At 38.3% G+C, this 22,045-nt stretch overlaps 1 protein-coding gene across 4 annotated transcripts; it reads right to left on the bottom strand.

The window, feature by feature from the left end:
• Positions 1-860: 860 nt before the first annotated feature.
• Positions 861-21,855, bottom strand: PROSER1 (proline and serine rich 1). 4 transcript variants are annotated; one of them, XM_062614979.1, is made up of 14 exons: positions 21,530-21,854; positions 21,296-21,366; positions 18,144-18,209; positions 17,302-17,370; positions 16,718-16,812; positions 14,756-14,849; positions 14,147-14,257; positions 13,365-13,448; positions 12,338-12,416; positions 10,159-10,254; positions 9,992-10,036; positions 5,981-7,739; positions 5,174-5,321; positions 861-996 (listed from the first exon to the last, which is right to left on the bottom strand). In XM_062614979.1, the coding sequence occupies exons 2-14, from the start codon at positions 21,338-21,340 to the stop codon at positions 991-993; spliced, it is 2,697 nt and encodes an 898-aa protein (XP_062470963.1). In that variant the 5' UTR covers positions 21,341-21,366; positions 21,530-21,854; the 3' UTR covers positions 861-990. The 4 variants fall into 4 exon arrangements, 3 of the variants coding, with proteins under 3 accessions (XP_062470963.1, XP_062470961.1, XP_062470964.1); XM_062614977.1 differs by lacking the exon at positions 861-996 and adding an exon at positions 2,130-3,821; XR_009964101.1 differs by lacking the exon at positions 861-996 and having other exon boundaries at positions 5,196-5,321; positions 5,663-7,739; positions 21,530-21,855.
• Positions 21,856-22,045: the final 190 nt, after the last annotated feature.

The raw sequence follows: 22,045 nt of genomic DNA, 5'->3' as shown, positions 1-22,045 counted from the left end.
AAACAGTGTCAAACCCAAAGGTATCAAAAAAGTCATAAGGCAGTCCTCACATGGAATTTGCATATAACAAAGTTGTAGGTTTCAGTTTGTCTTTTTCTGACCCTTTTAGGCCAGTACCACTTTCCTTCCCATACACTATCCTTTAGCCATTTCCTAAAGATTTTTCAGCCTGGTCCTTTCCTGGCCCTGAATTCTGCCCCTAGAACAGATACTTGCCTATTTGCTTCAGGCTCATCATTCCTTTCCCCAGATCAAAATTTAGAAAGGACAGGACACAGAGTAAACTAACAATACCACCCTATTGCTCCTCCTTAAAAATTAATAATATACACATTGCTCCTCCTCCTTGTGGGAATGGCATCAGCTTTCAATAGCTGAAGATGGGGAGATACCAGAAGACACCCATTAGACTACACTTCACTAGAGCATAAGTAAATGGGAAACAAAAGGATTGCTCCTGTCTCAATCCAGAAAGGAAGACAATTTGCAAGGTAAGAACATTCACACCATAGCAAGTTTCCTTCCAGGCCCAGCCAAACTCACAACGCTCACTTGCAAATCAGAGGAATAATTAGACAGAAGATTGCTCTGTTTCTGTCCTACAACAGCTGCAATTAAAATACTTAAAAGATATATCGAAACTTGTATGTAGACGCAAACGCAGTACGTTCTTAGTTGTTCCAAAGATTTTATTTCAAAGAACATTTCACTCCACCTTATCTTTGCTGCCTGTCAACGCAGCTGAAATATATCAGTAATAACAACTTTAACAATGACACATCATAGTCTAGAATCAAAGTCACACAGCAGCTACCCCTTCCCAGCACAGGCCTAGTGTAAGACCCATCACGGTTTGTTGTAGGAGCAGACTTTTCCTTGGCTTTTTAAAAATGGTGCTCAAGTAAGCATGAAAGAGATCAGGACAAATCATCCCCTTCGTAAATCCCAAGGCTGGGTCGCAGGAGTTTGCTGCAATGCAGAACACAGACCTTATTCCTGAAGAGGAAAAAAAATTAATAAAATACAACTTTACATCAGGAGAAATGCTTAAGAAATTGAAACTTACCTTAATCCTAACCACTGGAAAGTTCAGTTTACAAAATCCTGCTCATTATGATTCACTAAGAACCAGAGAGCCTATTCTAGACACAAAAAAGACACTTCCATGTTCTTAACCTATTTGCTCACTTGTCTGACACTGTTAACATGCTTCTATGTAGAACTACACCAGCTATGTATGAAATACTCTTTTTTATAGGTAAAGTGGCTAGACACCACTTAGCAAGTAGATTGCTCCTGAAGAAGAGCATTTAATGCAGTAGATATACACTACTTCTCATGTATTTTCATTTGGAGAAACAGGGCTTCAGTCTCAGGTATCTTTGAGCTGTCTAATGTTCAGACAGAAAAAAACAACCCACACCCCATGACCAATCAGTAGATGTTTGATTTTCAGAAAGACATGTAGAAAATGCTTAGTTTTTGATAAAGCACTGCATAACAGCTGGTATCTGGTAGTTGCTTTTGACTACAAAGTGATGTAAATTAGTTCAAAATTTAATTACTTGATGGGGAAACCAGGAATCAAATTGGAGATCAAACTCAGCACCTCAGTAAGGTTACAAAATGCTTAATGACTTTGAATTACTACATTCACATCTATGGGACAAAACCCAATTTGCCCTTCAGAACATATACAAACTTTTATTTTCTCCTTCTCCAATTTATCTACAAATCTGGAAAGAAGAAGCCATGAAAAGAATGAAAAGGGAAACGTAATGAAAGATGGTAGAGATTTTTTTTCCACAGATTTCTTAAGATATAAGGCACTGATTTTTAAAAGTTCAGAGTGGAGAATCACTAGAATTAAATCGGCTTCAGAAAATAATGTCAAAGTGCAATACATTTTTACCTTTAAAGTAATATGTAAATTTGATTATTAAAATGAAAAAATACCAAATCACTGACAAAGTATCGAGGACACTATCTAGTTTTTTTTTTTGATAATAGGATACGATCATTTTTGTCACAGGATATGTTTCTATTGCCAGTCTTTAGGAAACAATTTTACAATTCAATATATAATCCTGTATCAGAAAGAAACAGCATAAGGGAGAACAAACATTAGGAAGTGTCTTAGTAAAACCAAGTTTATTCATTTGTCTTTTAGGCAAATATGTAAATAGCGAGCAAAGCCTCTTTGCCATGACTGTAAACGTTTATTTAAAAAAAATGTGTTAAAAACCAATACAGGAATTTCCATTAATGTTCTAAAAAAGTTTGTTCACATCTGGAAAGAAAATACATTAGCAACAACTCCCAGCAGAATTAAACTTTAAAAAAGTAAAACTCTAGGTGCAGAGCTTTTCTATAGTATAGTATTCTCTACATTTTAATTTAACCACAGGATTGAATATCATTCATTTCTATTGGCTCTAGAACATGAACAAGAGTTTATCTTAAATAGATGATATTCAATGATGTGTTACAAGCTGCCATAGGTGCTAACATTATTAGAAGAGTGCACAACTGAATTTCACTAACAAAGCAAGACCTTTCTATATGCTGCATCATAACCCTTCCTAACCAATACAGTTAATTTAGCTATATGCCTTTAAAACCACATAAGTTTTCCAAGGAAAAATACTAAAAAAATCCATGGTCCAAATTCTGCTCTCGCTTATATTCACAGGATAAATTAAGCACCATCAAGTTGTAGGTTTTAGTCAAAAAGCATAGAGAACCAGTTCGTTTATGAGTATAAGGGAGAGAAGAACTTGAACCATGTCTGTAAACATTCACAAAAGTCTGCAGTCAAAAGTGCTGGATAGGTGGCCTATCCGCAGTACAATTATTTCATTCATAGAGAGGTGAGGGAGCAGAGAGAACGTTATGGAACATTTATTTTAGAGGCAAATAAAAATGTTTTCATGTACTTTGGAAAGACACATTCTCAGCTAGCTAAACAATACTCCAGTAAAACAGAATACACTTCTACCCAAATGCAGTACAGCATTATTTCCTAGCTCTCCTATTCAGATTCAGACAAAAGAGTATTCAATTCAGCAGCAAGCCTATGACAGTATTTCAAAGCATAAGAAAATCTCCACACCCCCCTGATGTAGCCTCTCTTTATAACATACTAGTGATGCTAACAGGAGATCCTCACACATACAAATTAAAAAATCCAAAGAACCATAAACTGACCTTGATCTATGCACACACAAGAAGTGTGCATCTACATGAAAGATCATCTACATCTTTAAGAACCTAGTTCCACTCTAGATCTCATTCTCTATTAACCACATATACCATACAAAACATAACAGGATAGGTGCTTACACACGCTATTAAGTATACTTCTTCGCCCGTTCAGCTTGACAGCCACTTGCTCTATTTACATAAGCACCTCTTTGAATATTTCTGATCCGGTACGACACCAAACATTCATCTCATAAGCTACAAGAAGAGCCAAGGATGCTCAGCAATTCACAGGATCAGACCCTGAATCAATTGAATGCAATCAAAAATTAAGTTTGACATCTGACATAGCCCCCTGGAATCATTTTACCCTTGTGTTTTCCCTCCCTCTTTCCCCAGTTCAGACCATGCTCCCACTAACGTTGAGACAACTTTCAGAGTGAATAGGATCAGGCTCTGTCAAGCAACCACTGCAGTCTTTAAAATGTCTGGTTATCTTATTGCCATCCACTCTGGGGCAGACTTGTCTGCAATGAAAATGGTGTTCCTGGTGCTGATGGATAGTTAGCAAACCCTTCAGGCTGAGTTGGATAGTTCTCCAGAGCAGAAGCAGAATGTGCCTTCAAGGAAGAGAAGAAGTTAGGAAACAGCATTGATAAAAACAAAGAAATAAACAAAAATCTACATTAAGCAAAATTTCAGGCACAATACCAGTCCTAGTCAAGCCAAACCAGAGTATAATCTCAAGTATGCAAAGAGCAGAGATGAGCAATGCACCTATATGCAGATGTTATGCTTTAGAACAACAATTGCGCTGAAATACCACAGCATGAGGAAAGCAACTGGATTAAGAGAAAACATGAAGAAAGCATTAATGGCATTTATGTTCCACTGAAGTGTGCACCAGATGATCTGGAAGGCATAGCTTAATCAGGAGCTGTGGTATTTCACCAGCTCTGAATTTTATCTTCACTGCTTGAATAGCTGTTAATTTTAGTGACTGGAACTTGTGAACAAGAAAACTGATGTTTCTTCAATGCAATCTGGATACACAGATTTCTAAAGAACAAATAAATTCCTGAGTTACAAAAGCAATGTGGTCTAGGCAAAGAATTTTTTTCCAATCTATTTCCCCTGATACTCAAAAGATATCTGACAATACTCTGCATACTGAACAGTACTTAGACACATGCTCCATTTAAAAAAAAATTTAAAAAAAAAAAAAAAAAATCAATGGATCACAGAAGAGAGAAAACATTAATTCAAGACACTCAACTGCCTCTTTTAGTATTCTGTAGAGGACAAATTTCCTACCAGACTCCTTAATCCATACAGGGGCCATTTTTTACAAAAGGCAAAGTAAACATCTAACTACAAACTCCAATGATAGTTTCAGTTAAGCTTTGTAGATTGAAGAGTGAAACAAGTTCTTACAAGGACAAGAAATGATGAAACTACACATCACCTAAAGCTACCTCAAGATTATTACAATTGTATTTGTGGGAACTATCAAGAGAAGCACAACCACAGTAGACACAAATTCATGACAACCTGACCGCGTGTGTAGGGAGGCATGTAATTCACAACAAAGTGGTTTTCCACACAAATCTTTAAGTATTAAAATGTCAGACTGGAACCGAGCACAAATTTTGCAACTACATGGTCAGCTCATTAGACTTAATACAAACCTACAACAATTTCACTTGCATGTCTTTTCTTTTACTCCTCCCTGTTTTACAAAGAGTTTTCAAAATGGGTTTAATCCCGCTCATAACATCCAGAAGCACTGTACATCAACTTTGAGTAAGAAGTTAATATGAGTTGTTCTTTATCATCACCCTTGTATCAGCTCTCAAACAGGTCAGGGGTTTTAATCATCTACTGACTTAAGCGTTAACTTCTTAGAATTCATTTAAGTACATGCTCAAATGATTACTGGAAGTAAAACAGCATTAGTAAATGGGCACATTACCTGTAGTAGTGCTGACTGTGCAGCCGCACTATGCTGCAATTCCTGTAAGGAAGATTGTGCGGCACTTTGGGGAAAGCCAGGGATGCCAGGGAGAGATAAAAGACCAGGAAAAACTGCATTTCCTGCTGTCTGCAGTCCAGAAGTCAAGCTGAAAGAATGTCAAGATGTGGCTATTATTAGGAACATCTGTATCATGTTTTATCTTAGGTTTCTCTCTCTATAAGCTTGTGTCTGTATCAGTCAAAAGCGCATCCTTTTCTAAACCTCATGAAGGCCAGAATTTCCAAACAGAAGCCCAGTCTCTACCCACCTACAAATTATTCATGCACACACAAACCAAGACTGTCTAGAGCACACCTAAGAAGGGAACTCAAAAATTTCTGTACCTTGACTGTGCCTACAATTTGCACACAAAAAATCTTCAGATAAAAGTTAATGCTGAATAACTCCTTAAAACATAGGAACATCTAAGATATTGTCTGCTATTACCTGAATATGTCAATGGATGCCACGTGGAATCCACTCTTGTAAAAACCTAGGAGGTGCCAAGTATCCTTATCTGAGAAATGAGATCACTCAGCACCTCAGTGGATTAGTCTGTTACAACAGGGACTACTGAGGACAGCCTATTTTGTAATTACGCTCTCAGTTTACAAGACAGGTGCAAAACTATTGGTGAACTCAGTTTAAAAATTAACTGTAATTAGTTACTACAAGTGAAAATAATGCCTATGTCTAAGGTAAAATCGGTGTTGTGCTCAAGAGAAAAAGAAATGGTTATGACCTCCTTCAGAAACAGAAACATACCCAGCCTGTGCAACAAGTGCAGAGTTGAAGTTTGAGCTAAAGGCCGAGGCAAACCCTGGCAGGACCGGAGCCGGAGATGGGGCTGTGGCAGCTGCCGGCAATGGTGCAACTGCTGCTACTGCAGAAGATGCCTGGAGGCCAGGGAAAGAAGGGAGAGCAGGAGTGACAGAGGGTGTGTTAGAGACAGGAAAACCAGGAAAGGATGGGTTTGATGATCCCAGAGGTCCCTGGGCAACAGAAAAAAGGGAAGGGACAGCACTGGACAAGTTAAGCGAGAAGGGTGGAGCAGAGACTGTTGCTGAGGCGGCTAGTTCTGAGAGTACAGCAGCAGTGGAACTCGCATGAGAGGCAGACACAGCTGAAGCAGTTGTAGATGGAGTAGCTAACAAAGACCCTGGGAGAGTGACAGGTGGCGTAAGTGCTGGATTACCAGTAAAAGCAAAGTTACTGGTTAGAGATGTAAAAGGAGGAAGTCCATTGAACACAGGGGCAATGGGAGCAGAGGAGCCATGTGAGGCAAGGGAAATGGAAGACAGAGAATTAGAATTGTTTAGAGGAGCACTCAAAGAAGAGAGACCTGATAGCGCTGGATTCAGGGAACTGGGTAAACTGACTGGCACTGAAGCTGCTGAGGTGTATGCACGCCCAAGTGCTGACAGTCCTATAGTGCCATGAGAAGGGCTGGCCGAATGAGAAGGACCTTTGAAGGCCGAGAGGGTAGGACTCATGGGCTCCGTTTTGACCATAACTGGGATACTTGTGGCAGCTGGGGCTGCTGAGAGCTGCTGATCAGGATTAGCAGGGCTTGCACCATGCAAGAAGGAGGCTGATGAGCCACAGCTGACTGGCATAATCGATGGTGAAGTGGTTAAAGGTGACGGTGCAGACAATGCTGGAGGAGTGGAACTGGAATTGGTTACAGATGGGGATGGAAGACCTGGAAAAATGGCCAGCCCGGGTGTGGAAGAACGCTGTGAGGTGGGGGTGGCTGATGGGGTGTAACATTTGACAGAGGAAGTGGGAGGGTCAGAGCTTTGATTAGCAAGAGCAGATAAAGAAGCAAGTTCACTTGTCATAGCAGAAGGTAAAGCAGATGAATTAATTAATGAAGTGTCATTTGATGTCAGAAATCCCTTTAAGACAGACAAAATTGGGTTAGGCAAGCTAAGCGAACCAGGAATGGTAGTGGCAGGAGAATTAGCAATTGTGGATGGAATAGGACTAGAAATCCCTTGGGCATTGGGTGGCAAGGACAAAGGGAGGCCAGCAAAAACTGATGACAATGAAGCAGGATTATTAGCGGAAGCAATTGAAGAGGTTGCAGAAAACGGGAGGCCAGCAAATGGTGCAGTAGCAGATGTGAAAGCTTCACTAGGTGCAGGTGTAGTGCACGGTGTGGAAGAACCTTGCGGAGCTGGTGTAGCAGCAGGTATAGAAGCCAGCCCAGAAAAAACTGCAGGAATAGGGGTAGAGGTTGCATTGTGAACAGATGTGACAGGAACACCAGGCAATGAAAGGGATTTGATGACAGTAGGGGTTGGGGTGGATGGCTGAGATGTATGGATGGAAGAGGAGACCTGTCCTGGGAAAACAGGAAGGACAGGGGTAGACATGTTCATCCCAGAGATGAGTGGAGTTGCAGGTGCTAATGGATGGCTTATTGCCTTGACAGGTGATGGGGTAGGGACTGGAGTAGCAGCAGGTGTTGAAGGGTTAGAACCATGAGGAGTAAAGAGCTGATTCGCTTGTGCAGAAAAAGCTGCAAAGAAACAAAACTGTTAAGAATACTTGAAGCTGTCAGAAATACTTGAAATCAACACAAACATATTATATAACATTTCAAAATATGATACACAGGCAATAGCTAACAATGTCTGCATATAAACAATGAACAGGGAGCCTATGAAAACACAACAAAAAGGTACGAGCAAACACATCACACAAGTTGTACAGCACATAGGCTACCACTCCTCTTTAAAACACTGTGACATCTACTACCTCTTCATGACCTCATGCAAGACAGTTAAGACACTTGTAAGAGTGTCTAAGTGACACAGGTAAACACCCTCCCTCTGGTTCCTAACATCTAGCAGTACCCAAAACAGATCTAATATTCCATGAGTATCAAATCACCTGGGCTCCTCTGCATCCACTCTCACTGAAGGTCAGAATTTCCTTCAGAAACAGTTAATTCAATGTATCGTTATTTCAGAGAACTTTAGTCAACAACTGAAGAAAGCTGATTTCAGGTGCTGGTATTTTTCTTTCCTTCAAAATCAGGTCATTCTCTTCACTGTGTTTCCTTCAGATTTAGACTCTAAGAAGGTACACTTTTAAATTCATGTATCATGCTACAATATTAAACTAACATTGGCACTTTATCACAAAATATTTCTGTAAGTCCTTAGTCAGGTGTCTGCAATCAAGGCAAGCACCTGCCACGAGGAATATTAGCTTGTATCAACCCTACAAAAAGTAAGTTAGAGGCATCAGTCAAGCTGGAGAAAAACAGGCAGACACTCTGCAAATGGGGATATGGAGGTTAATGGAAAGAAGCTGCACTTATGAACACTGTCAAGAGCCTAGATATGCCTCTCTCTATTTTCCTGTGGAATATGAATGTGTAAACTAATAATTCATCTCAAACAACCCTCATGTTTTATTTTACTTTTAGAATAATCTGCTCAACTGTAAGCAAATCACTGATCCAACCAAACTCATCACCCTCAACTCTGTAACAGCTTACATTTCTTTCTTGCCCAAATTCTACATCTGCACACACAAACCCAAAAATGGAATCTTTAGGCTCATGACAAACTCCTGTTTTATGTATCTTGAAAATCTAAACCTAGTAAGTTTGCAAACTACTTCCTTTTACATGTTACTTTCCAAAACCCTAAACCAAATGATCAGCTCTGGATTCTGTTCTTTCCTCATCCTGTTTCCAAGCTGAAGACTCTCCTAAAGATCACAGTTAAGATAATCACCAGAGAAATACATATGCAATAGAACTGAATTTCTCCTCCTAAGTGATAATTTTATTCCTTACACTATATTCATTTAGCTGTACAAACTATCCTGTAAACATATGTACACTTAAAGGGGTACGTATTAAAAAAGTGATCCTTTGAAGTGGCAACATTTCAGTAGGACGTTCCCTGGGCATAGAGAAGAAAAGACAAAACATACATATATTTGCCTATAAGGATTTACAGGAGATAAACTTAGCCATTTAATCCATTTTAGGTATTTGTTAATATTCCTGACTCAATAGCAGATACTCAGTTTCTATTTGTCAGATCTAACAAAGTATTATCAAAGCCTTTAAATACAGTTCATAACAGGACTTATTATGATTTACACTAAGTGTACAAAGCATACAAAGAACCACACAAATAAGAGACAAAAAAAAAAAACCCACCAAAAAACAAACTCCCAAAAACACAACAACCAAAAAAGCCCAAGTCTCTCCTCCACAAAAACTACTGGATTTTAAAGGGTAAGACAGAAGTGCAGGTGGACTTAGTTGAACAGTCCAGGATAAGACATTCTACACATGTATTTCAACAAACTATAAATAAAGAATCTGTCCTTCTCATATTCCTAACTTGCCACTGAAACTAATATATGAGATGAAAACATGAATGAGTTTTCAAATAATGTCCCGAGTTTTAACAATTGTGAAGATATTACTGAAGTGTTTCAGTGCATTACATTGTAAAGCTTATTTTGATTTCGTTTTTTTACATGATTTCTCACATGCTATATGATGAAGAATATAAAACTTTAATGAGGCAACACAGAAAGCTTAATTTTAATGCTTCAATGCTTTTAAGTGCCAAATGCCCAAGATGATTTTATTTCTCCACCCTCAAAGGATCCTATTCCAACAGTAATTAAATACTCAGAGGCTTATGGAAATCCCACCAAACAAACAAGCTGTTTACATTTTCTGAACAAATGACAAAGGTAAAATCAACATAAAAATCCCCATGTGGATTTGCAATTTACCTTGATTTTGGGAAGGTTTTGCCTGGCTAGAAAGGTCCTCATTTTCTAAACAGAGAACAACAGTTTATTATTTAAAAGCAAACAGAACTCCAGCAGCGAATGATCCATTCACAACAATGAATTAGAAAAAAATACCATCAACATTGTTAAAGGTATGCATACTTTACCTGATACCACCTGATTAGCAGTGTATGGCTGAGGAGCTGGTAAGCTTGAAGCTATGACATTAGCCATTGGAACTAATCCAGCATTGTTGTAAGCACCTAAAATATCAAATGCAATTCACATCTCAGTCATCAGAAGGATCCATATCTAAATGAACCAGTAAGTGTCTTTCCCTTTAAAAGGACATTTTCAATATTGTAAGACATTCCTTCACCAAAACGCCATACCAGCATCACATGCTGGATGCTGACTTTTGCCCATGTCTGTCTGAACAACCTGCATTATGATCCAAATTTTAATAAGGGCAGTTCTCTTCAAAAAGACTGAAAAAGTCAGGTTTCAATTGCTTTCAATTCCCTTTTGCTTGAAAAACTCAAAGGGAGGAGAGATTCAGTGCGTCTGCAGCATATTTACTCTTTTTCTGTTTCTGACTTAAAGGCTGTTGCAACTCATCCTTTAACATTAACGTCTTGACAAACAAAAGAGCCAAACATACACCATGTCTGGTCCTCCAACACTAAACTCAGAAATTTCAGAGAAAAATGTCCCATCTCAAATAGTTAGTCTATCATTCTTCAATATTTCTTTAAATGCTAACAAATTCAAGTGGACTAGCAAGTCATTTTAATGTAAAATACTTATTGTACTTGAATTTAAGTTTCACGGAGCAAAGGTAGTACCTGAGCAATACTTTAAGTGCTTCTGATTTCACACTTTCATAATAGTTCAAGTTAATGATAGGATTTCTTGCCTGACAACTCTTGGCTGAAAACCAGTAAACTAACAATCACTGTGTCACCCAGGAAGGAAATGTTAAACCAATACAGTAGGAGTCAGAAAACAAAACATCATTCTGACCATTGCTTGAAAACAATCACATTCAACAGTTTCAGGTCAGATTCTGCAATCTCATTAAATACATTTATTATATACATAAATATATCATCAGTTATGAGTTCTGTGGTCTCAAGGGTTGTTTTTTCTTTAAACATGTTGCAGTCTGGTAAGACCCAAACTTCAAAAGCCATTTCATGTCCTAAAATGTAGTAATACTTACATCTAGTCACATGCCAAATTTTCTGCCTAACTTACTTTGGATAGGATTTATTTAACATAAATTTGAGTTAGTCTGCAATTTCCTGTACACTTTCCTGGGAGCAAATCATCTGTAGGACACAAGTAATCAGACTTACTTTAGACACTAGTAGTACCCAGTTTTCCAAATTGACTATAGAGACTTGCAGACATCAAGTTGGTTAGATGACTCACCCTTCAACGTGCATGCCAAGAGCTGTAGCACACTTTCTTATCAAATACCTTAAAAACTCCCTGAAATCTCTAACATCAATGAAAAGCAAACTTCCTAACCAAAGCACTCCTTGTTTCACAGTACTGAATTGCAAGATCAGGAAAATCTTTTAGCAGCTGGTTAAAAAGACCAAAGTCTGACTATGCAAGTACTCCCAACATTTTCTTCCACAGAACTGACCACTGCCTTGCTCACTTTCAAAAATACCTGGAATAAAAAAAAACGGTGCACAGGGGAAAGGGAGAAGAGTTTATAAAGAAAGACTCAATCTTGCCTAAGGCACAGGGCTAGGAACAGCCAGATCAAACACAAGAAAAGGCAGTTACTAAGTCCCTTAAATTTGCATACCTGAACGTCTCTTTTAGGAAACTTTCCTCTCCATTGTGATGGAGAGAATGTAATGCTGAAGGCAACTGAGAAAGAAATTCCCCCTTAACTGAGAAGCAGATTACTGTCCTTCAACAAGCTCCTACTTATTTCCACCCAATTCAGAGCTGTGTCTGACCACATCCCCAGTTTGGTACAACAGCAACAAGACTTGTCAAGCTAAAGTTCAAATCTTGGTCAAACATTACAAAGACACAGTCCTAGTCTTGTCTAACATGCACAATGCCTCCCATAAAAGACATATTTTGTCATACAAACAGGATTCTGAATTTTCCTTATGTGGATGTTGGAAAAGATGTTACATATTCCTCTTTCTATAAAAAATCTGCAGTCATGACAGAAAGAAGTAGAAACCAGTACACAGAGTACATTTAGGGAGCTAATTTCAGGTATGATCACAGTCAGAGAAACTGACATTTGACACATTACTTAAAAGGCAAGTAGATGAAACAACAGCATCAAGCTAAAACACACAGAAGCCTTACTTGGTGCAATAGTTGCATGTGGCCGACATGGTGGGATGGGGTATGGAACTGGTTTGTGAGGATTGTAGGTTGATGGAGCCTACATAAACAAAAAAATTAAATAAAAAAAAAAAAAGGAAGAGGCAATAGTGAAAGCATTACCTAATGTTTCTCAGACAAAAAGCTAACAGATACTACCACAAGCAGTAGTGGCATCTTTTCTTCACTGGAAAAAGATTTTATATCAAATTTCTTCATAATATCCATAGTAACTGCAAATATTTCACTCTTAATGAAAAGAATGAAACAAATATGCCTTTAGGTTTTAACACAGTAATGAACACCAAGGGAACTTCTTCCTGCCTTGTAATCTTCACAAGCTGAAGTCTTGGACTGACTTCTCACTTTAAAGATTTAGCACATTTAAAATTAACCAAGACTTATGACACCTGTTCCTTTAAAATAATACAGCTTAGTGGGAAACAACCAACAATAAAAGTGAAAACAAGTTCACTGAAAGTTTTTCCCACATGCTTAAAGGTTTTGAAATACAGATCAGCTGTCTTGTTAAGAAACAAGAACCCCCTAAGGTACTGCTGTAATTCAGGTTTCCAAGATGCAGGCATTTTTTTAATGCTTATGTGGGAAAGCCTTAGCGATAGTAATAAAAAGTTGCATATATTTGTATCTAAAACTACCACTAGCTCATGATGGACTACTAAAAATGCTTTTAGTTTTCTCTTCTACTGTAATTTAAATTCTACTGTAATTTCTCTTCTACTGTAATTTAAATTCTGCTTTCAAATGCACATACACTGTATCCATTAGAGAATTCACTGACATAAACTAGAGCTGCTTTTCAGGATAAATAAAAATAAAAATACTAGGTTATAGATATTTATTAGCTAAGATTAGCCGTGTTTAAATTGCTGCTCTACAGTCTTGCCACATAACAGCATTTTATATCAAAGCCTAAATGAAATAACTGGTGGTTACATTCCCCAACCCCCCTTAAAGTTTAATTCATTCATTCATTTATTAGACATACTGGTTTGGATGGTCCAAGTATACGGGCTGCTATTCCCTTTCCTTCGTTAATATACTCTTCTGCGTCCTTTTTGATAGGGGTTCCCTGAAACAAAAGAAAATTAAACAATTGAGTATTAATTCAGAAGTAAATCTTGCTACAGGACTTCTGCCATATTTGATTTTTTTTTTTTTCTAAACTACAATTGAGTTTCTGAATATTCTGAAACTGATACTTAATCATGTTTGTTATGGAAAAGAAACTGTGTTCTAGGGTTGTAAAATGACAAGCAAGAGCATTTCAATAGCTTGGTTTATAACACTGAGCTTTTATGAAGAGATGCATATTAAGCAGTCCATGACATACTTAGAATTCTGCATTTTGATTTGTGGACATGATAACTAGCATTTTGCAGTCCCTTAAGGGTTCACAGGAAATACTTAACATAGTTGTTTAAGAACTACACTAAGACTAGCAGCAGTACTGTAAGTGACCATATTAGGTCACCTTATCAACCTACCAGAGTAAGGCTCTTTACATTCTCCTGATTCTGCTAAATACTGCTACAGTTTACAATGTTTTCTTTGTATGAAGGATGTCTTATTCATGCCATAACCTTTACTTAAAGCAGCAGAGAAAGAATGGATAAATAAAAATAACACAAGTTCCTATAAATGTGGAATGTGGTAATAAAAATACCAAACAACATTGCTTTTGATTCCACTCCTCCTTCCATGTACATTAATCCCGGTTTTGGTTGTACTGTAACGAATCATAAAGCAAAAACAGAGGATCATGCTTACTGGGAAAATTCCATTTATGCGGCTTGGTTTGCCCTTGGGATAAGGGTTGCCTGGAATCATGCCACAGGATGATATCATAGCATGAGGAGCCTTACAACCTGTTTTTGAAGCCTGCAAAATAATCAAGAAAGGACATTATTTCCTGTCACATTCAATGCTTTAAAGAAAGGAATTACTATTTCATGACATTAAGACTGCATGAAACAACCAACATGGAACAATTCAAAGCTTTGTCTCAAATCTTCTTCCCAAATAGTGTAAGGTTCTGCTAAAGTCCCCTTTGTTTTGAGCAAATGTACTCAGACTATCTCTGATTCTACTAGACTTGTAGTTAAGTATTTGCTGTTCTCTAAAACTAACGTGGAACTTTTTCCTTGAGCACTGGTTGTAGTTCTGTGCCCCTTTTTCCATATGATCCTAATGCTTAAAAGAAACTCTTTTTTTTGCACATGTATGAGATAGCTCCAATTGTCTTTTGCAGCTGTTCCTTCCAGCTGGTCTTCCATCAGTAGCTGCCAGCAGTCCTCATGGAAAGTCCTGACCTCACAATGACTATATGGATGGAAACAATACCATATTTGAATCAAGGATATAGAGTATCATGACTACCTGTTCAAGAATTCTTCTGCATCTTTTCTTCTCTGACATATTAATTCTGAACAGATCTTCAATAAGGCGATAATTCTGAGCATCAACAATGTTGCTATAAATGAAAACACTGACAATTATTGCCACCTCCTACATTTAACAAAAACAATGGACTACTGAAAAGCAATCAACACTTATTCAGCCAGTACTAACATATATTAAAAAAAACATAATTAGTTAAGATCATAATTTTACTATTAATATTAAAGTAAAAATCCCAGTCTTAAATATGGACTTCATCCCTGTAAGTAAGGCATGGTATTAGAATAGAGTGTCAATATGGAACATTGGACGACAATGGCTAAACTTTATGGCAAAAAAATACTGTTGACAAAGTGAATTTTGCATCACAACAGTTTGTTGGAAAACTTTAATTGCTACTAGCACACAACTACCAGGACAGGAGAAAACCAGCATCTACTTCATTTGCCACTGTTTTTTGCTAGACTAGTAGCGAAACAAATTTTCATCTTATTTACTGCAGAATGAAAAAGAATAAAATACTGGCAATTCCCTCCATATTCTGCTTAGTGAAACCCTTCACATACATAGTTGAAAAAGGTACCCTTTGTTTCTCCTTGCTTCTCTCCCAGAATAACACTAGACACACTAAAGAGAACAACTAAATGTGCAAGTGCCTGATTCTACCTGCCTTTTTCAAAACCCTGACCTCAAAACCTTTACTGCTGTCAAACATTACATGCCCCATCCAAACTACTGGAAACACAATACAGGTCCAAAAAGGGAGACTTCTCAAAGGAGGATATCAGAATAATTGGAATCAGCGGAATGTTGAACAAAGAGATGAAAACCACCTCAAAGAATAGTATTAAAATGTGAATGAACGATGAGCTTTGTTCTCTAGTTTTGATTAGCAAAGAAAGTAGCACAGATTTGGGTTAGGAATTCCCTAACATGACTCCCTTATTATGCTCTTACACTGTAGAAATTCAACAGTTAAAGAAATTACCGCACTTTCTGCTCACACCATCTGAGGTATAGCAACTAAAGGAGTCTATGGGTTCCAATCTCATTTCAAGAAGCAAAACAGGTTAGTTTAATGAACCACTGAACTTCCTTTAGGCTACTCTGTTTTGTTTTGGTCTGAAGAGAGTAGGAGCATTCATACAGCTTCTAAGAGATCAACTCCAGAAGCAAGATTATGTCTACATGCTCTTTCTTATTTGCTTTATGGTATCTATCTAATGAACTTATGTATCCCAAAATGTTCAAGCTGACTGTAATATATAGCATTCATAGGCAAGGCAGAGTACTTAATGCAAAAAAAAAAAAAACAAACAAACCCAAATCTCCCCAATCTCAAACAGAACAGCACTTCATATAATAAACCCCTTAAAGCAGGAAGAGTTCCAATATAAACATATGTAAAAGGTAGATAATTTAAAGCAGCTGTGTTCAGCAAAATAACCCAACATCCTGTGTAAATATAAATACAGGATATCTATACAGCTTCTATAGATCTGCAAGTTAATTTTTTCAATTTAAGAGAATGATTCACTTAACTCATTTTCACATAGTTAATATTTAGAGGGCTTTTCAAATGTGCAATGGTCAATTCCCAGAATACTCTGGTCTCAAGCCTCTTACATTTCAGCGAGCAGAAAAAGCTTAAGGCCCTCTTTCATTCTCTACAAGACCTGAAGCCACTGTAAAACATTAGCAAAATAGCAGTTTTCCAGCAGGCAGAAGCCCACATAGCAGCATGCTCAAGACTTAGATGAACTATGCATTTTTCCACAATGTCTACTTCCAAGTCTTTTTACAGCCCTGTCAATAACGGATTTGTGCTTTACCTTACCTGACACCCCAGTGTTTCCTTCTAGAAGTATCTTAAGTTTTATATACTCAAACACCAGTAAAAACAATAACAAGCTAAAGAAATACAGCATGAGAGATACTTACGAAGCTAAGATTTCAAGGGCAATAAGTTTATCTTTACTGAATGTGAAGCAGTTGAGAATATTAACCATTTTTGATGCCGGAACTGCCACTATTTTCTGACAAGTAAGCAAATAAAAAAAAAGGTGTATATAAAATAAGGCAGTACAATTATTTTAAACTCAGAATGCAACTCAGTAACAGCTTTATAACATATATTAATATTTATAATATTTTTAAGTAAACAGTTATTCAGTAAACATCGCCTTCCCATTGATAAGATGACTTTGTATGCTAACTTCAAAACTCCAAAAGGCACTTGCCAAAAGTGAAGAAATTAGGAAGTTAACAATAGTTACAAAGGGATACATTTATTCTTGTGAAACACAGGAAAGTAAAGATTCCCTGGTTAAAGATTTTAGTCAGCAAAGATTCCCTGGTTAAAAGTATGAAGTTTCGTATTTTGACACCACTGAAAAAGAAAGAGATGAAAAGGAAACTTTGAACATAAGGGCAGACTGAGCCAGCAGTTGCAAAAGTAGAAATCACAAAGCTAAAATGAGATTAAATGGGCAAATTATTCCACAAGATTTGTCACAAAAACTTACATGTTGTAAAGCTTTTATTGCCTTAAGCTGTGGTTCAGCCCAGGAAAAGTATCTCAGTAACTCAACAACCTGCAACAGAGACATCTTCAATTAATCTTTTATATATAGTAAAAAATTATGCTGACAGCATCAATAGGATATTTCCATTTTGGGGGTATAGTAGTATACTGCTAAAAAACATCTTTCTGTGATGTTTGACTATCAGTGCCTACCAGCATCTGAAGTTGGTTTTATTTATAAGACGCCTTTATAAGTAGGCACCTAAAAATACTATGTTACAAGAGATACCTTTTATACAGTAATATTTAAAATAGATACTTACTCTTCTCTATATATTTGTATATATGCACAGCAATTGCCAGGGTATTAGAATACTAGTAATAATAATAATAATAGTATTTCTGAAGAAGCTTCTAAAATTCCAGTATCTTAAACAGCATCTTCACCAAACATACACACACACGCAAAAAATGAGCAAAACAAACAGCAAAACAAAAAAAAAGAAACAAGGAAAAAAAACTGTATCAAAATAAATTGGCTACTTATTACTATGTGTCAGTTTAGAAAATACATGCAAGATAACCCTAAATTCCATTATGATAAATGTATCCAGTTTTCCCCACACAGCAAGAACAAGAACATAGTAATATGGTAACGAAACAACTTGGAACTATTTTAGCAGTTTAATGCTGATATAATAATGAAGAATTAAATCTTCTCAGTTAATAAATAAAAAAGCTAACATAATCAGCCTCAGTGTGAGTGGTGACCCTGTCTTTCTATATTTCTGAATACACAAAACCAATAGCTCCCACTAAACCCATGACAGCGCTGGCTTTTACCTGTTCACTAGAAAAGTATCCATGAACATATTCAATAGCTTTTAATTTATACTCAGTCAGTACAGCCTAGAAGATACAGAAGAAAAAAGATGCACAATTAGTCCGTCAAAAATTATAATTATAGAACAATCATCTGCTAGACCAATCTATTAATCTAAGAAAAGCCGGGCCATATAAAGTGATATTATATCAATTACACTGCAATAATATCAAGTAACAGTATACTCTTTAGACAATTGAAAGAACAATGAAAAGCAGAGATATAATTATTCTGTAAAAAAAAAAATTTTGCTTTTATTTTTTTTGTTTAAAACTATACTGAGGGAACATCATCATCACTCTTCCTCAAAGGTTTACATCAACTTTACATTGAACAAGATAATACAGATTATTATTCATACAGTATCTCTGTATGCTCCCTGTAAGATAACTAGCAAAGCATCCTACTTCCATGAATTTATGAAGAGACTGCATATCAAGAATTAAGCATGCAAGAAAGCTTGCTGCAGAAGTTGATGTTGTCTTATCATTACCTTCCCATAGTTCAAACTTTAGTACAAAATCATACAAAACAAAGGAAGCAGAGTAGTTTAATGCAGTACTGGCTGCCATTTCTTGACTTCGTGGCCAGTTTTCTTAATAACCATGTGGGCCCTCTAGTAGTCAGAGCTTCCTCCCTCTTCTCATACCCAGCTCACCGATACAGGTACAAGGCAGCTGCATTCTTCCCCAGCCTACTGCAAACACCTTTCTTCCCCAGTTTCCCAGGCCCCCATCTGTTGGTAGCTCTCATGCTCATTCTGAAATCACCTCCAGCTTCACCCACACACCATCTTCTTCCCAATAGCTCTAAAATCTACCCCTAATCTTTCTTTTGTTGTTCTTGTGCCTCCAGACTGACAGATGTGAAATTCTCCACCACTGCAACCTGAGTGTGAGCAGCACAGGTGCACAGAAAACCACTTGCATCCTGTTTGAGACAATCCCTTTCTCTTCCGTACCTCATTAAGAGACCAACACTACCAGACACACTGAATTTCTTGCTTCATACTATTTTTTTTCTTCTCTCCCTTCCTTCTCTTCACATATTTTGGGGAAAAAAAAAAAAGAAGAAAAAAGCCTAATATGTCATATAGCAATTTCTTTACCAAAACAAATGTCACTCTTCCGCCTTAAATCAAGAACTGAATGATTTTATAATAAGTACACAAACAGAAAGCACTGATATGTATATTTATGGATAAACAAACAAAAAGCCCCCCAAAAACAACAAACACACTGATTCTCTTAATAATTGTAAATACATATATATGGAGAAAGGTGGAACTAAACTACACTTTAAGGCATTTAAATAATTGTTCCTGCTAACTGCAGGACTGTTCATGCAATACACCAACACAACTGACTTGTGAATCACATAATAAAGAAGGTTATACCACAGAGCTAGAAATAAAGACCTAGCAACAAAGACACAAAATAAGCACTTGGAAAATGAGCACTGCAACAGCACAGTACTCGTGCACAGGTTGTTTCTTGATTTTTCCCTGCCGACTTTCCACTAAAATTCTTAGTCACTGTGAGGGGAGTGAGGCACTGGAACAGGCTGCCCAAAGAAGCTGTGGCTGCCTCATCACTGGAAGTGTTCACGTTCAAACCATTGTTCGGGCTGGACAGGGCCTTAGCAACCTGGTCTAGTAAAAGGTGTCCCTGCCCATGGCGGGGGGGGGGGGGGGGGGAGGGAGGGGTGTGAGACTAGGTGATCTTTAAGATCCCGTCAAACCCAAATCATTCTATGGTACTATGGAAGTACACACCATGAAATCTCTTAAGCAGTCACGTTTTTAGCTGGTTACACAGCACAGAAAAGACCTGTTTTATAAAGTAGAATTTATGACCACGACCTTATACAAAAATGCTAGTTAGTGCAGTTGTGATAACGAAGACTCATCCCTGGGGCTTTTATGAACAGTGGTTTATAATTCAGCACGCTCCAAAATACTACTACTATAACTGTAGCCATCACTGCATCTAAGGCTGAAGAGAAGCTGAACTGAAACTCAACTCTGTAACACCCATGTCCAAATAAAGGAAATGCCCTCTCCTAGACAACCCATTGTAACAAAAACCACCTATCACAAAAATGCTAAGTATTCCTTTTCTGCCATAAGGCAATCTTCTCCAAAACAAGCCCTTTATTTTCATACCAAGGTAGCTCTATCAGGATACATAACTGTTCCACTGTGACACCTGAACAACCTCTGTGCTACAGCAAAACATGTTATCTCACGTTTGTACTTGCATTCAAGACAGGAACCATTAATCTCACAGGTGCTGATGTTTTTTTAACTCCTCTTCCACTTCCAGTATTTGAGGAACTACCCCAACCACTAACCTCTAGCTTTCCTGTTAAATGCAAGCCTCTCTGCAGAAATGAGTGGCCTGCAAGCCACCAGGAAGCCAAGGTTTGTAACCCTGCTTCCCACAATTAGCCAGTATTTTGCTCAGTGAGTTTTTAAGAAATATGCAAGCACAGTCCAGAGCATGCAGCAAAACCTGGGATTTTGTATCCTAGAGGAAGGTGCACAGACACTCCTGAGCTGTGGGAGATGTGGCTTTGAACAAGAACAGCAAAGTGCAGCTTTGAAATTGAAACTGTCATGTCACATTTGTGTGTTGTAACTCTTAAACCATCCTACAGAAGGTGGACAACTCACACTGTAAGTCCCCATCTCCAGTCAGGCCAAGCAATTGCAGCCCCTACCCCAAATACAATACTTGGCTATTTTTGCTTTTCTTACTCATCTAGTGTAAACGTGATAAACTTATTCAAGTGCTTGCTTTAAATGAGCGTTCTCCAAGCACATGTTAACTCAGTGGTAGCAGCCTGGACTTTCAACCTTCATTTTCTAAGAAAAATCAAAACATTTCAAAAAGAACACATTTTCATAGCAGCTTTACACTGCTACACCTGACACACAAACACCAGGATACAAAAGCAGCACAGGGTTACAGCTCTTCATACCGAGATGAAACTTAGTCTTTATTGAATCCTGAAGCAATTATTAAAGAACACAAACACCTGACCTGGCGTGCTTATCCAGAGGCACACTCTACCTTCAAACGGTTAACTTAACATGCAAACCGAAAGTTACCTTTCTAATTTCATCCAGCACGGTTTCAAATGATTTCTTGTCCATCTTGATCAGTTCATTCAATGCAAATACTTAAACGCAGACGGGGGAAAAAAAAAAATCGAGTCCAAAGCTTAAAGAGTCTTCAGCCACAGAGAAAAAAAAACACAACGCAAACATATATATATATATATATATATATATATATAAATAACAATAATAAAAAGCAGCAGAGTAGGAAACGCAGCCTGGGACCTTTCCAGCCTCTGGGAATTTAGCGCTGATGCTTCTGCACTGCTGGACCCAGTGCTAGAGACAAAGGCAGACTCGCCTTTGCTGCTCGTCGCCACCCGCGGACACCAGTGCTCGCCTGGTGTCCCGAAGCCGTTCTCCCGGGCCGGCCAGAGTCATGAAGGGGCAGTAACCGCGGCCCCCCAGAACGACCCCGCCGCGCCGCTACCGTCAGTACGCGACGCCCCCACACACCATAGCTCGCCGCGCCGCCGCCCTTCAGATTCTGGCGGCCACAGGCCGCGGCGCTTCCGAAGGGCGGCCCCAGGGAGCGAGGGACAGCGGGACTGGAACAAGGGCACGCCGCGCTACCCTCAACGGAGCACCCGTCTCGGCCGGTCCTGCCGCTCGCCGTCGCGCTCCTATGACATCAGAGAGCGGCGCCGAAGGCCCCGGTAGTCACCCACAGCGGTGCCTGCGGAGAAGCAGCTAAAACTCCAGCGGGACTCGCCCGTCTTCAAGCCCCCGGGAGTCACGCCG

This window comes from Pezoporus occidentalis, unplaced genomic scaffold (genome assembly GCF_034315485.1).
Source record: "Pezoporus occidentalis ecotype Australia unplaced genomic scaffold, CSIRO_AGI_Poc_V1 ctg18, whole genome shotgun sequence".
Classification (NCBI taxonomy): domain Eukaryota; kingdom Metazoa; phylum Chordata; class Aves; order Psittaciformes; family Psittacidae; genus Pezoporus; species Pezoporus occidentalis.
This window is presented reverse-complemented; position numbering and strand designations above follow the sequence as displayed.